This window comes from Oryctolagus cuniculus, chromosome 5, assembly GCF_964237555.1.
Source record: "Oryctolagus cuniculus chromosome 5, mOryCun1.1, whole genome shotgun sequence".
Taxonomy (NCBI): Eukaryota; Metazoa; Chordata; class Mammalia; order Lagomorpha; family Leporidae; genus Oryctolagus; species Oryctolagus cuniculus.
This window is the reverse complement of record NC_091436.1, coordinates 127,958,161-127,974,291: the sequence shown is the minus strand read 5'-3', so window position 1 is coordinate 127,974,291 and position 16,131 is coordinate 127,958,161. Positions and strand designations below refer to the sequence as shown.

General features: G+C 54.7%; 1 protein-coding gene across 3 annotated transcripts in view; it reads right to left on the bottom strand.

Moving 5' to 3' along the window:
- Nucleotides 1-3,194: 3,194 nt before the first annotated feature.
- The window catches only part of CCND3 (cyclin D3), a 99,380-nt gene continuing 86,443 nt past the window's right edge, over nucleotides 3,195-16,131 (bottom strand). The window contains exons 1-5 of one of the 3 annotated variants that reach the window (XM_051855703.2): nucleotides 9,156-9,515; nucleotides 8,141-8,356; nucleotides 5,377-5,536; nucleotides 4,708-4,844; nucleotides 3,195-4,291 (exon numbers count right to left, since the gene is read on the bottom strand). In XM_051855703.2, coding sequence (XP_051711663.1) covers nucleotides 4,124-4,291; nucleotides 4,708-4,844; nucleotides 5,377-5,536; nucleotides 8,141-8,356; nucleotides 9,156-9,353 — 879 coding nt within the window. In that variant the 5' untranslated portion in view covers nucleotides 9,354-9,515 and the 3' untranslated portion in view covers nucleotides 3,195-4,123. Of the gene's footprint in view, nucleotides 4,292-4,707; nucleotides 4,845-5,376; nucleotides 5,537-8,140; nucleotides 8,357-9,155; nucleotides 9,516-16,131 lie in introns of those variants that run through there. The other 2 variants (XM_051855704.2, XM_051855705.2) reach the window with 2 other exon arrangements.

Here is a 16,131-nt window from a genome sequence, read left to right as displayed (position 1 = left end):
GTAGAAGGCCAGCCATGGGGTTGTTCAGAAAGTAGTGGTTTCTGGGCCATGGATGGAACAACTACAGAGGGGAGATGGGTCTGCAGATGAGGTGGGATCAGCACCAGATAGATTCCCTTCCTAGGTTTTAAGCCAATCAAAGCTTTAGGCCAAGGGCTGGTATTGTGACACCAGCATCCCACACTGGAATACCAGTTTCAGTCCTGTCTGCTCCACTTCCAGTCCAGCTCCCAGCCAATGTACCTGGGAAGGCAGCAGAAGATGGGCCCTTGCTACCCATGTGGGAGGCCTGGATGGAGTTCCAGGCTCCTGGTTTTGGCCTGGCCCAGCCTTGGCTGTTGTGCCTATTGAAGTGAACCAGTGGATTGAAGATCTCTCTCTCTGTTTGATGCCCTTTCAAATAATCTTAAAAAAAAATATTTTATTTGAAAGGCACAGTTACAGAGAAGGAGGGAGAAGCAGAGGCAGAGAGAGATCTTCCATCTGCTGGTTCACTCCCCAAATGGCCACAAAGGCCAGAGCTGGGCCAATCTGAACCCAGGAGCCAGGAGCTTCTTCCGGGGCTCCCACAGCACTTGGGTCATCTGCTGCTGCTTTCCCAGGCCACAGCAGAGAGCTGCATCGGAAGTGGAGTAGCCAGGACTTGAACTGGCACCCATTTGGGGTGCCCGCATTGTAGGTAGTGGCTTTATCTGCTACGCCACAGCACTGCTCTGTGGGGAGCAAACCGGACTAGACTGAGTTACTGGAATTAAGACTTATTCTATGCATCTGCTCTCCCACAATATGGCGATGGGAGAGAAGCAAACAGCTTCCGCACAGCTGCCTCCAGTTCAACTAATAAACTGTAGGACTTGCTCCTGATTGGAGGAGAGCAGCGTACTCGGCGTGTGGGCAGCCGAGTTAGGATTGGCGGAGGAGGACTATAAAGGAGGAGAGAGACGGCATGCACCAGGAACATCTATGGGGAACATCTAAGGGAACCCGTGCAGCCCCCGAGAAAGCCGGCCGGCGGTGTGCCGCTCCCCTGCGGAAGTGGGGAATGCGGCCAGGGGGAACTGCCCTTCCACGGAGGTGGAAGGGATAGTAGCCAACCCGGGAAGAACCAGCAGCAAACCCGGGGAGGGCCGAGCAGACGAAAGAACAGCGCAGGGTCCTGTGTCGTTCCTCCACGAAGAGGGGGAGCGACACTGCTCCCCTTTCAGATAAATTAAAAAAAAAAAAAAAGAAAAAGAAAAATAGTGGCTGGCAAACTAGGGCTAAAAGTATTTTTGTATGGCTTATGAACTAAGACTGATTTTTATATTTTTAAATCATTGCAGGGGGGATTTAAGGAGCAGTATTTTGTGACAGGTGATAATTACATGACATTCAAATGTCACTGTCAGCAAGTTCAGCTGGAACCTGGCCACACCCACCACTGACGTTTCCTGTGGCTGCTCTACCAAGTTCCTTAATCTTGCTGTAACCTTGTTACTTGCTTTTAAAAAATGTGTCTTTGCTCCAACCCCATTAATACACTGGAGAACAATTTGATAGTAGTGCAAACTTTAAAGAAATTTTTTTTCTGCCCTTTTAATTTTTATTTATTTTCATTTTATTTGAAAGGCAGTGTGACACAAAGAGATCTTAGATCTGTTGGTTTGTTCCCTGTAAATGGCTGCAACAGCCAGAGCTCCGCCAGGCCAAAACTAGGAGCCCGGAGCTCCATCCAGGTCTCCCGCATGGGTGTCAGGGACTCATCAACTGCTGCCTCCCAGGGTGCATCGGCAAGCAGGAGGCTGGACTGAAAGCAGGCTAACAAGTCAAACGGGGCACTCCGAGATGGGGTACTGGCATTGTAAGCCTCAATTTCACCACTAATCTGCAGCTCCAGTATGGACACGTGTGTTAGGTATAAGTTCATCAGTTCATTGTTGAGAAATACTGGGTGAATATGAAAAATTGCATCCAGCTGAGCCTCGCAAAATTAACACAAAACACATCTCTAATGTCCCAGCTAGCCCAGGCTACCTCCTGTGTTGGGGGCCATACCCTCCTCCATCTTGGAAGAAAACTCTGCCAACGCATGCCAGTCCTGAGGCACAGAGGGTTAGGCCGCTGCCTGTTGTGCCAGCATCCTGCATGAGCACCGGGTTGAGTCCCAGCTGCTCCATTTTCAGTCCAGTTCCTCACAAATGTGTCTGGGAAGCTGTGAGATAGTCTGATGCTTCGGCCCCTACATCCCACATGGGAGACCCAGATGGAATTCCAGGCTTCTGGCTTCAGCCTGGCCCAGCCTCAGCTGTTGTGGCCATTTGGGGAGTGAACCAGTACATGGACAATCTCTTAACTCTGCTTTTCAAATCTTTTTAAAGATTTATTTATTAGAAAGGCAGAGTTAGGTCTTTCATCTGCTGCTTCACTCCTCAAATGGCAACAATGGCCAGAGCTGGGCCAATCCGAAATCAAAAGCTTCACCCAGGTCTCCCACGTGTGTGCAGGGGCCCGAGCACTTGGGCCATCTTCCACTGCTTTCCCAGGTGCATTAACAGAGAGCTGGATCTAAAGTGGAACAGCCAGGACTTGAACCTGCGCCCATATGGGATGCCGGAACTGCAGGTGGTACCTTAACCCACTTTGCCGTAGTGCCGGCCCTGCCTTTTAAATCTTAAGCTAGCTGCCATCTTCCTGGCACCTCCCTACACAAGCAGACTGTAGTTCTTTTCTTAGGATTATTTGGAAGGCAGAGCAACAAATCTCCACGTGCTGGTATTGGGTGATCATCTGCTGCCTTCCCAGGCCCATCAGCAGCAAGCTGGATCAGAGAGCTGCTGGGACTAGCACTCGTACTCCAGTGTGGGAGTTTTGGTGGTGGTAGGGAGTCCCAAGTGGCAGTTTCACCTGTGCCACAACAGCCACCCCTTTAAACAGTGTCATTAAGGGCTAGGTTGTGCCTCAAGCCCCTCTTCCCCCAGAAGCCCTGTGGGTTTTGTTCGTTTTGCGTGGCTCAGTGGTTTTTAGGAGCACACACGAAGTGGAAGTTACTGTACTTGGGGCACACACTTTTTGGCACAAAAGCCTAAATGTTTACTATGCAGCCTTTGACGGAAAAGGCTGAGCCCAGCTTGTCCTCAGACTTGGCACCCGCTTCCTTGCCTTGTGTAGGCTGGGTAATACCCACAACACCATCCCATCCAAGAAGCCAAAGCCAGTTTCATTCCAGAATCCTTTTATTAAGGTAGCATGATGGTCCTGGGCCACCAGCCTGAACTTTGTGGCCTTAGGAAAGACCTGTGTCAACAGGGTTTGCCTCCCTCTCCAGATGGGGCTCAGCCACCTCTGCGGCAACCCCACTTCATCCTCCCCGCTGGAGGACAGAGCGGAGGGAGAGGAGGACGTGGCCCCAACCCAGGCTGTAGCAGCTCCTGGGCCACAAAGCTCTCTAGCCAGTAGCAGAGGGGAAGCAATCAGCAACCACCAGGGTCACCACCACTCGTGGGGGACACAGGCCCCACTGCACCCTCTTACAGTTGTACTCAGAACAATTAATAAATTAAAAACGACCTGTTCCTTCAGCACCAAACCCCTCAATCACACAGGAGAAGCTGAGCGGAAAGCGAAGCAGGAGGGGCTCCCCCTAGGAGCAGCTGGGAGCACAGATTACACGGAGACCTCCATTGTGTGCTGGGAGGGGCCGTCACTGTTGGCCCTCAGTCTATCAGAATGCCCGAAGGACCCCAATCCAAACGCAGTGACTCTAGAAGGGGCAACACCTTTTGAAGGCACAGGGGCGTTTTGGCAGTTGAGAACATGAGCTCCCCCTGGAGGGGGTTGGGGGGGCTCAGAGAGGGATGCTGGTGCAGAGCTTTTACCTGTTTAAATGTCTGAGCAACCTGGCCCGCCCGGCGAGGAAGAGGAGCTGGGGAGGAAGAGGAGCTGACCAGTCACCCAGACACGTGGCTGGCCGGGCCCCTTAGTGCACACTGCGGGGAGAGGTGGGACCTGACCCCTTGGGCTTGGTGAGGGGGGAATGGGAGCCCCCTCGGGCTTCAGGTGTGGCATGGATTGTTCCTGGAGGCAGGGAGGGGGTGGCGGCTGCCCCTCTCCTGCTTGGTGGCCACTCGAGGGGGCCTGTCCGGGGCTACAGGTGGATGGCTGTGACATCTGTGGGAGTGCTGGTCTGGCTGGGCCCCTGGCTGCTGGAGCCCCGGGGGGCTTTGGGTGCTGGGTTGGAGGTGGTCTGGGAAGCTTCCCTGAGGCTCTCCCTGAGTGCAGCTTCAATCTGCTCCTGACAGGCACGCAGGCAGTCCTGGGGAGGAGGAGGGAGAGCAGGAGGTGAGGAGGGACCACTCTCCCACAGCACCTGGCGGCAGGTGCAGGGAAAGTCACCTCCAGGCAAACAGGGAAGTTGGGAGGTTAGGCCACAGCCCAGCCCGGGGAATTGGTCTTCATTTCTCAGAAACCAGCAAGAGGATGTGGCAAGAGGGTGTGAGAGCAGCCGTGCATCTGACAGCAGACCCTCACCCCTGCTCCAGCACACTTGGCAAGAAGAGGGCACCCAGGGACAGTGTCCTACACCCCACCCCCACCCCCACCCCCCACCCCCGCCAAGGCTCTTGCTTTTCAGGCCAAGGCCTCAGAAGCCCAGATCAGAGGCTCAGTCCAGATTGGGGTATTTGCTTCCCTCTGCTGGAGGCCCAGGGAATAGCACTGCCCCGGACTCACCACTTCAGTGCCTGTGATCCCTGCCAGCAGCTCAGTGAGCTCATCGCCGGATGTGGAGCAGGCACCCAGGCCTTGCACTGCGGCCCCAATGCTGCCTGTTGCGATCATGGACGGCGGGTACATGGCAAATGTGTAATCTTGCGAAGAAGGAGAGGGAACCATGAGACAAGATAACCTCAGGGGTAGCAGCCAGTGTGGACTTCCTACTCTTCTAAGTGCCAGGCAAAACGAGAACAGCAAGGGGCTCTTTGCAAGCCCCAGGGCAGGGTGGGGAAGACACTGGCAATGCAGGAAGGCAGGAGAGGGCTGCTGCTGGGCAGGCCCAGGGTGGTCCTGGCCAGGCAGCAGGGAATGGGTGAGATTTCCCTGCTGTGAAAACACTGGGGCCGAGACCTGGGTTCTGCTCCCAGCTTCCTCACCGTGAGGCCCCAGATGGGTCACTTCTTTCTGTACCTCCAGTGTCCCCAGCTGTGTGCTGGGGGTCTCTGAGATCCTATACAGTTCTGAAAACAGTCTGCTTTTCTGTACTGAGACTGGCGGCTTAGAGGAGACCATAATTTTCACAAGACTTTGGACAGGGGCGTGAACTAGGGCCTCTTTAGTGACCCCTCTTCCCTTCCAGGCCTTCCGAATTTCCTGATTTGGCCACAATATGTGCACGGCTCTTACCTGTAGCACAGAGGGCCAAAAAGGTCTGGGCGTGTTTTTTGACCAAGGCCTGTCGGTCACTGGGCAGAGAGAGCCGGTGCAGGATCAGGGCCAGGAAGTCATGCGCCACCACAGCAGCCAGGTCCCACTTGAGCTTCCCCAGGACCAGTGCCTCCCAGTCCTAGAGGGTGGAAAAGAGGCTGGGTCAGTGGCTGGAGGAGGGGAGGGCGGCCCACCAAACTTCCCAAGTTCAAACTTCTCCAGTTCTGCCTCTGGTCTTAGGGAGCGGGACCCCATGCTTTCTGTGGTCGATCCCTTTTAATCCTGTTGAGTTTTCCTTAAGGGGCCATCAATCCAGGCCTTCTCCTGACTTCACTCAGGGCCCTGTGCATTCTAACCAAGGTGAAAAGACAAAACCAGCAGCTATCACTGGCATGATTATGAACTTGGGCTTCCCCGAGATGAAGCAGAAGGCCACTCCAGTGACACACCCTCTGAGCCTCTTCCAGGGTTCCTCAAAGGGGAGGTTGCCCAACCCAACCACATCCCCTTGGTGGGACATTAGGGGTGGGTTCCAGGTGAAAGCACCCCACCCTTAGACTCTCAGGCAGGCCAAGCCAGACGGGATGAATGTAGATGACCTCCGAGGGAGCAGACCCTTCCCCCGCCTGCCCAAGCCTACACACCTGTGCCAGGTATGGAGGGAGGCTGGGAGCCTCACCCCAATCCACTTGTCTGGGATTCCCAGACCTGGCCCCATGTGTGAGTTGTACACATGAGGATTTCTTCATTGTTTTATCTCAGGAAGGAACTCGTGGGTTTGACTTACTGAGGCAGAATGGCAACCCCGCCCGGCCTCTTCCAGGCCCCAGCCTAGGAGTGAGCCTCAGTCAGCCCCAAGCCTCTCACAGCGCCCCACAGAAAAGAGCCTGGGCTGCAGCCAGAAGAAGACAGAGAAGCTAGGATTCTACTCCCAGGGCTTGTCCTAGTAGCCAAACTCCCAGTTCTGGAGTGAACCGGAAGCACCTACTCCCCAAGGAAATATCTGGAAGGCAACTGGGAGTGGGGCCCTCCCTGGGGAAAGGCATGAGGTCCTGTGTGAGGGACGGTGGCCCCCGTCCCCTGTCTCCAGGCAACCCCCGAGAATCACAGGCCTACTTGGCAGAGAACACACCCTGGGGAGCCATTAGCTGCAGTGGCTTACGGCAACCTGGCCTCGCTGGAAGCCCAGACTCCACTCTCATGTGCCCAGTGCACTGCTGGGCGGCAGCCCTTCCTGCTTCCCCAGGCCTCGACCTCCCCTGCTGCACAGATCTGGGCAGACTGGGGTTCTCCAAGGCCCCTCCCAGGAAGGCTGGGCTGTGCACTCCGCTCCTAGCTCAGGGACACAGAATCAGAGAAGAGCCCTCTTGGCCTGCTCTTAAAAAAAAAAAAAAAAAAAAAAAAAAAAGCCCATCACACCCAGGCACATACACAATCCCCGTGGTTACACTAGCAAGGGGGTCCCTTCTATCTCCCAGCCCCAAGCCCTCCAAAACGACCTCGCTCCCTGGCCCTGGACACCGGCTCCACCTTCAGAGTGGCCAGAAACTACCAGATTCATCACAAAGAGCTGTGGGGCCTCCCGGACTCCCAACTCCGGCCTCCTGCTCCCATCTCTCAGAGCTACTTGGCAGGAAGAGGAATCCAGTTCCTCGACTCGCAGCAGTCGGGGGCCCCAGTACCCTTGCTGCCCCGCCAGCCAATCACAGCAGCCTACTGGCTGCCCTCCTCCCCGGGAGATGGGGCCCAGAGACTCCTCTCAGGGTCAGGAGAAGACTTGGCTGGCCACGGAGCAAGGTGCCAGCTCCCCCCACCCGCTCCCCCAGCCCCTTAGGAGATGATCCGTGGGCCCTAAAATAACCTCTTCCAGATCCAAACAGCTCCCCCGCCTCCTCCCCAGGCCAAGCAGAACCGATGACCAGTGGAGGGGCCCGGGGAGCCACTTCCCAACCCACAGGAGTGACAGCAACTCCCCACTGGGTTATGAAAGACCTTGGTCAGAGGGCCGGGCCGGGGGAGGGGGCATCGTTATCACATGGGAAGCAGCTGCAGCTCAGCTCCCTGCCTGGGCAAGGGCCTTTGGCTAAGGGGGAAAGGCAGAGAGATGTGTCCACCAGGCCCAAAGCAGCTGCTCCAGTTCCTCAGCACGAGGACAAGGAAGGGAGGATTAGGGCAGGCACTGTCTCCCTGGGGACGCGAGGGGAAGGAAAGAAGGTGGGAGGAACACCTCCTCAGAGCGGCCAGGGCCTGGCTTTAATCTGCTCCGGGAGGCTTTTCTATCACAAAGTCCACAGGAGGAGGAAAAAAAAAAAAAAAAAAAAAAGCTCACCGCAGGCAGCCCCCTCCCCCACAGGAGCACATTCCACACCCCCAGTCCAGTGGGGGTGTGCAGGCATGCCCTGTGCTGCCAATAAATAACTCATGGTGACTGTGTAAACCCAGAGGCGAAGAACTAGTGAGTGCAGACACGCAGCTTCACTTGTTGCTATCTGGGGGAAAGACCAGGAAGCAGTGGCACCCCCTGGAGGCCAGGGCAGAAGCCACCCTGACCACCACACCACACTGCCCCATCTGCAGTTCCACCCCGGTTCCTTTCCCGAAAAGCATCCATATGCCTTAACCCCTTCCCTCCCCAGGGCAGGGCTGAAAGCCTCTGGAGTCTTGGCTTTCCTTTCCCTGGGAAGTGGGGAGACAGCCTGTGCGGGGGTGGGGGTGGGGGGCGCAGGGGCAGCTGCACACGCACCCGCAACTGGCGGGGAGACACAGCGTGGTCGGTGTAGATGCACAGTTTTTCGATGGTCAGGGGCGTGGTCTCGCGCAGCTTGGAGGCCAGCAGCATGCAGACCGCACCCAGGAGCTGCAGCTGCGCCTTTCGGGTGGGGACGCAGGACAGGTAGCGATCCAGGTAGTTCATGGCCAGGGGGAAGACTTCCTCCTCACAGCGCTGCTCCTCGCACACCTGGGGGAGCACGAACTGTCACGGACGGGGCAGGAGCATGGGAAACGAGGCGGCAGGAAGAGGGTGGGGTGGGGTGGGGGCGCCGAAGGGAAGTGGAATGGGGCGCACGGCCACGAGAGAGGGTAAGCGGCTTACAGTGACAAGGACCAGTAACGAGAGGATGCACCCTCCCCACGGCGACGCCGCCCCCCCCCCCCCGCCCGTTTCCTCTGAGTCGCCTCCTCCCCTCTGCCCTGGAGGGGGTGGCAAAGCAAAGGCGCCCTTCCTTGGGAGGAATCCCAAACAGTGATTCCCCTCCCCCACAGCGAGGCGAAGGGGCAGGAAGGGTCGCCCGTGGCTGCCAGAGGAGAGCCTTGCCCCCGGCGACCACCACCCACCGCACACACCCAAGGGGAAGGAAGGAGGCTCCAGCCGCCGTCTCCCACAGTCTCCTTCCCCGTCGGGCCGGAACGGGCGCGCCACCCCACCCCCAGCCAGCACCCCGCGACACACGCAGGAACCGAGAAGACCGGGCGGGGTGGGGGTTGGGGGGAGCAGGGGCCGTGGAGGGGACGGCCGGCTCGAGCAGAGGCTGGGCCAGGGTGCCCATAACCGGCCGTGCCGGTCGGAAGGAACATATCAGGGTCAGGGAGGGGACGGGGACACAGCGGAGACAGCCGGAAAGGCCAGGCCCCGAGGGTCGCGGCCGCCGAAGCATCTTGCAGAGCGGCGTGGGGCCCTAGATGTTCCGACAGGGCGGCCCCCGCAGGTCCAGCGGTGGGGGGCAGCGAGGGTGGGGTGGGGGGCGTCCGGGCGGTACCTCCAGCATCCAGTACGCCAGCATCTTCCGCATGTGCGGCTTGATCTCCCTCTGCACGCACTGGAAGTAGGAGGCGCGGGGCACGTAGCGCTCCTCCAGGCGGAGCAAACTCTGCAGGACACGCTGGTCCCCCAGCAGTCGCGGGTCCGGCCCGGCCCGGGGCGCGTGCCGGGTGCCCTCGCAGCACAGCAACTCCATTCTCAAAGACAGCGCACGGGCAAGGGCAGGAGCGCGAAGTCGCGAGCGGGGACGCGGGCGGCGGACCGCAGAGCGTGGCGCACGGGTCTGGCGCTGGCGCTGGCGCTGGCACTGCGCGGTGCAGCCCCGGCCCGCCCGCCGCCCGCGCGCGCGCCGCTTCCCTGACAGGCGCCCCGCCCCTCGCGACGATGTAGCAACCGTGGAATGCTCGGACGTCGCAACGTTCCAAGGGGCGGGGCCGCCGGCGCCCCAGACGGAAAGGGCTGGCGGGGCGCTCTCCCCGCCCCCGGCGCGGCCCCATTGGCCCGCGCGGCGCAGGCCGGCCGGCTTCCGGGCCCGGGCGCTCCCGACCGCCCGGCCGAGTGAACTTTCTGGGAGGTGGGCCTCTTTCCCCGTCAATGGGCCTTTCCATTTTGCTTCTCGGATTGCAGTCACCCAGGAAGCGACTTCTTTGCAAAGGTTAATCATTCAGTCATTCGTCAAACAGCTTCAACAGCCGCTTGCTCCACGGAATGTAATCATAGTTTTTAATGAATGCTGTTTGAAGCATTCATGTGAAATAACGTATTCAATCTTTTTTTTTTTTTAACTCTCTTTGAAAAGCAGTTACAGAAAGAGGGGGAGACCGGGGGTGGGGAGATCTTCCACCCGCTGGTTTACTCCCCCAAATGGCCGCAAAAAGCTGAGGCTGGGCCAGGCCAAGCCACGAGCCTGTAACTCCGTTTTTGGTCTCCCACGTGGGTTGCAGGGGCCATAGTCCGCAGCATTCCCAGGCCATTAGCAGGGAGCTGGATGGGGAGTGGAGCAGCCTCCTATGGAATGCTGGGGTCGCAGGCGGCGGCCCCAGTAACTTAGAAAGCCTTTGCTAAAACACCATCAGATAGGTATTAGGCTTATTTTATAAATTTGAGGAAAAGGAGGCACAGGAACCGCAACATCAGGCAGACAGTCCCAGGCCCTCCGGCTCCGGAATCCGGCACTGCGGGGCCGGCACCATCAGCACCCCCTCCACACCCCCACCCCCACCCCGGGGGTAGGGGGGAGGCTGGGCCGGTGAGAAGCGCAGTTTCTCAGGCCCACCACCGGCCAGCCACGTCCGAATCTGCATTTTAACTGCATTCCTGTGCACTTGGAAGTCTGAAAAGCTTCGGTCTAACCAGCTTAATACAGAAATGCAACAGGGCAGAAAGGCCATGGATTCAAGGCCTCACCTTGTCATTAAATTGATTGTGTGGCCTTAGTTTCTGCTTGGAGCAAACATGGGGGTGGGGGCTGGCTCCTGCCTCAAGGAGTTGACCACGCAGGCTGCAAGCTCTCCCCGCTGCCACTTCTCTCACCTCCCAGACGCTGGGTCGCTGTGCAGTGTTCTCAGAGGCTGGATTCCATATGACTAAGAGGCAGACCACAGACTTACAGAAATGTTCCGGACGGGAGGACGCATGGGGATCCCTTCCTCCCTTGGGGTCCTCCCAACTTAGGAGATACCAAGGACGTGGGTAACTAGAGAAATGACAGTGTATAGACAAGTCACATGTTCTCTCTGAGAATCGGTCTCTTTATTAGAAAAAAATTCTTGTAGCTTTCATATCATGGAAATATTCTTTTGCATTATGGAAACTTAGAAAACAGAGATGAGCCACAAAAAGGGGAAAATCATAATCACTGTTCACTTTCAATTTCATCATCCAGATATAATTCTTTAAAATGTCAGTTTATTTTTCTAATCTTTGCTCTATGGTTAAACATACATTTTTAATGGAATCATCACAAACTGTTTTGCAAGCTTTTTTCACTAAAAGTAAAATGAACCAATTTTCCACATAATTAAATATTCAACACCTTTTTTTTTTAAGATTGATTTATTTATTCGAAAGGCAGAGTTACCAGAGAGAGAGAGTGAGAGATTCCATTCATTGATTCACTCCCCAAATGGTCACAGCCAAAGCCAGGAGCCAGGACCTCTATCCAGGTCTCCCATGTGGGTGGCAGGGGTCCAACACGTGGGTCATCCTCAGCTGTTTTCCCATCTCATTAGCAGGGAGCTGGATCGGAAGTGGGGCTGTGGGGACTCATGTGGGATGCCAGTTCTGCAGGCGGCAGCTTAACTCACTGCACCCCCAAGTATTCTAAATTTAATGGCCACACAGGATGGCACTGAGTGAATGTATTTTAACATACCACACCAAACTAGTATTCTAGTTCTGCCCTATTAGGAACAATACTGTAAAAGTTTTTTGTGGTAACATCTTTGTGCACACTCATGAATATTTCTAGAAGTGAATTAATTTCTAGAAGTGGAATTTCTCAACTTAAAGTTATGAAACATTCTAAGGCTTTTGATACAGTTCTTATTACAAAATTCCCCTGCTGAAAGGCTAAACCAATCGACTCTACCGACACTAGATACCTATTTTTTTAAAAAAACAACTTTGCCAACTGGAGAGAGAAAACATGGCTTATTAGTAGCAATCAATCTATTCTGGCACGTTATTAGACATTTGCAATTCTTATGTAAATTACTTATTCATGCCCTTTGCTCATTCTTGCATAGGCTTGCTTGTCTTATTGATTTACAAACGTTCATTACATTTTTATGATACTACCTTTCTTTATGTTGTTTTCTTTATCATGTATTTTACCAAAATAAATTTCAGTTCATTGTTTGACTTTCACTTTGGGCTCATGGTGGATTTTTTTATTCAAAAAATAAAAGTTTTCTATAAATCTTGTTAGAGAGCTTTTTCCTCCCTTTTTCCGAATTCCCTCTGAATCCCATGGTTAGGCATTCAACACCATTTTGTATTTCTAGTTGACAAAGTATTTCTTTTTATTTGAGAGGCAGGTGACTGCCAGAGAACTCCCATCTGCCGGCTCACTCCCCAAATGCCCACAATGACCAGGAGGAGGCCAAAGCCAGGAGGGTGGAACCCAATCCAGATATCCCCAGTGGCAGAGATCCAACCGACTGGAGCCAAACTCTGCTGCCACCCAGGGTGTGTGTTACCAGGAAACTGAAACTGGTAGCTGGAGCCAGACTCCAACCCAGGCACTCGGACCGATACGGGCAGTGGGTGTCCTAGCGGCTGGGTCGAATGCCCACCCTGGAAGGTGTATTTATTTTTGTAGCCTTATTTGCCGGTATTTTCCTTAATGATTTCTGCCTTCGCATTACGCCTTCCCTAGCCTGAGATCATCTAAGCACCCGGAGCAAAGGTAGGGAACAGCTACAGATGATTTCTTTAGTCATCCAGAGAGCTTGCTGGAAATGCAGGTCCCCTGGGCCCTGCCTCAGGGCGTCGCATCTTCAAGTGAGTTATCAGGCCCCAAAGTTTCTATTTTGAAGAGCTACACACAGTAAGGTTTTTTTTTTTTTTCCCCAGTGAAATCTTCACCTGCATTTATTCGGTGTTATCATATTAAGGGTGGCTCTGGCTTTCCTCTTCCTAAATGATCAGTGATTGTGCCACACAGCAGTGATTTAATAATCTGTTCCTTATTTTACTCACTTCCTCCTGTAAGCATCCCCGGGTCTGGTTCTTGCATTTTATCTATTATCGGATTTATTTATTTATTTGAAAGGCAGAGTGTGGGGGGGTACAGATCTTCCAACTACTGGTTCACTCCTCAAATGGCTGCAACAGCCAGGGGTGCAGTGTGTCAGCTGCTTTTCCAGGTGCATTAGCAGGGAGCTGGATGGGAAGTGGAGCTGCCAGGACTGGAACCGGCGCTCACATGGGATGCAGATGGCGGCTTAACCTGCCGCCCTGGTCCTTTAAATGGCCCTCAGAATTCCTGCTGCTTCTGTCTGTGAAATCTCAGCTGGCCTTTACCCCCAGCCCCATCCCCATCAGACACCAAATGCTCCTCTGGTCTGAACGACCGGCCACTACTTCCAGAGGGAAGTGGCCTTCCACCCAGCAAGAGGGAAGTCAGCAGGGAGAACTCCATCCAGAGAGTGATATGGGCAAGAGGGGAGCAGCAGGACCCCTAAAAACAGGGCAGCCCCTCCCGCTCTGGCCACCCCATTTCTTCCCCAGGAAGCAGTCTCTCCGCTCGGCCTACTGACTCATCTTTCCAGGCTCTGCCCAGGTCTGACCCCTCTAGGAGGACTTCAGTCTGGGCGAAGGAACCAACACTCTGGCCTGCGCACTCCTCGGATCCCATTACTCATGCCTTGCACTTGGATGTCTGGCCCCTGACCGGCATTCTTGCCCCTGCCAGACCATACACTCCTGGCAAAGGGGAAGACACTCCACACGCATGGAGAGCCAGCGATGTAGCAGGCCCTGGCCAAGGAGCTACAAACCATCATCACCCCCTCTGAGAACCGGCTGGGGATGGGAAAACTCGGTACAAATTGATCAAGAATCTAACTGAAGGTCTACTTAGCTCCCTGAAACTATACTCTTTTTCAAACAATTATTCATTTATTTGTTTGTTTAAGATCTGGAGAAAGAGACAGCTAGCACATGCTGGTTCACTCCCCAAGTGCCTATAATATCCTGGACTGGGCCTGGCCAAAGCTAGGAGCCAGCAATCCAGTCCAGGTCTCCCCTATGGGTGCAAGGCACCCACTCCCACAGTTGACAAGCTAGAATCAGGAGCCGGAGTCAGGCACTGAACATGGCATGCCGGCGTCTTACCAAGGTAGGCTAAAGGCTCATCCCTGCTGTACCCTTTTTAAGGACAGGGACTGTGACTTATGCCTGGTTTCCTCTGTGGGACCCAGTGTCTTGTGGTAGCCACCAGCAGTAACAACAGACCTGTGGGTAGTACTTGCTATGTTACAAGCGCTATACGTACCTGCAAAGCATTATGTCACCTCATCTTCACAACCCGATCACAAATGTATAATCATCTTTCCCACTTCACAGAACAGGAAATCAACATTCAGAGTGGCTAAGTAACTGGCCCAAGGTCACAAGCTAGCAAGTGGGAGGCAAGATTCAACAGGCAGGCTGGCTCCAGGGTTCACGGTCTTCACCGCTTCATTCTACCGTCTCTTGGCTGCCAGTGTGTGTGTGTCGGTTGATTTATTAATTGAGGGAAGGGCACAGAGACTCGCTAAGCCTGGAAGCTAGGGTGTGAAACTTTACCGTGGGAAAGGGAGCTCCTGGGAATGAACATGTTGAGGGCAACCTCAGCTCTGCCCTTGGCTGAGAATGCCACGCCCACAGCTGGGTCATCCCGGGCAGCGAGGCCTAGGAGCCAACCAGGCATGAGCTGTCTGGCTGCCGAGCAGGCGGCCGAGCCCAGGGCAGAGCCAGGGAAAAGGTGGTACTGGGAGGTTGGTGGATGGGCCCGTGAACTTCACCACTCACTTCCACCTCAGAGAATAGGGACTCCCCCTTGTTGTTCCCAAACGGGCGGAAGGCCAAGTAGTGACCAGGGTCAGCAGGGTGGGGTTTGTGCCCAGTGGCAATTAGAGAAACTCACTTGGGGTAGGTGTTTGGCACAGTGGTTAAGATGCCACGTGGGATGTCCACATCCCCTATCAGAGTGCCTGGGTTCAAGTGCCAGCTCCACATCTGATTCCAGCTTCCTGGTGGTGTGCCTGGCAGGCAGCAGGTAACAGCTCAAGTACTTGGGTCCCTGCTATCCACACGGGGAACTAGGACTGAGATCAAGCTCCTGGCTTTGATCTGGCCCAGTGCCGGCTGTTGTGGGGATCTGGGGAGTGATAAATCAGATGGAAGATCTCTGCCTCTCTCTGTCTCCCTCCCTCTCTCTCTCTTTCTCCCTGCCTTTCAAATAAACAAAAATACATTTTGTGAAATAATAAAAATTTTAAAAAGTTTTAAAAGTTACAGTGGCAAACTGGAGAAGGGCCAGGAATGGAATGTCACCCGGCCAGAGGAGAAGCCCCAAGGAGAAACGCCAGCAATGCTCTCTTCCCCCTCCTTTCCAGCACTGGGAAGTCTACATCCGAGAATGCAGAGGGTATAAACAAGGTGACAGCAGGGTCCACATTCTAGGGCTCGGCTACTCTCATTTAGACCCAACGAGTGGACAGGTGCAGCAAGCAGCCATGGGGCTGGGGTTGGGAGATCTCTGAGCGGGGAGGTGGACAAACCTCTGGGGTCAGGCTGCTTTCATTTAAAATCCCGGCTCTAGGCCTTACCCAGGAATCTGGGGGACTCCCTGGAACCTCTTCGTATCTGTTTCCTCGTTTGTCCACTGGGGATCCTAACAGAGAGGCTCGGAAGAGTAAGTGGGCAGAAAACATCTCACAACTTGCCTGCCGCAAAGCCCACACTCAAACATGGCAGTTGCTGAATAAAAATACGAATGAGACTCTCTCTCATGAAGTATTTCTGCTATGCAGAACCCTGCTGAGAACAGGCAAACTGTGATGAGCAGCAAGAGCCCTACCCTTGGAAGGCAGCTCCAGCAAACTTAGGCAATCCCGCCTGCCACATTAAATGCATGGTCAATGCTAGGAGGACACTCCAAGGCCCGCTGCCACAGCCTCCGCCGCTCTGCCCTCACTGGCTGTGTGCTTTTGGGCAAAGCACACCACCTCTCTGTGCCTTAGCTGAACCGGATAATAGTAGTACCTCGCCTACAGAGGGGCTATGGGGATGAAATGGTTAACTTGCTTATTTTATTTATTTTGTACCTGTTTCCAGTGTTTCATTTATTTACAATTTATGTATTTACTACAAGACAAAGTGATGGGGGTGGTGACAAGGGGCCCGCGCTGGGGTGTAGCAGTTTAAGCCTCCACCTGCAGTGCCGGCATCTCATATGGGTGCCAGTTTGAGTCCCGGCTGCTTCA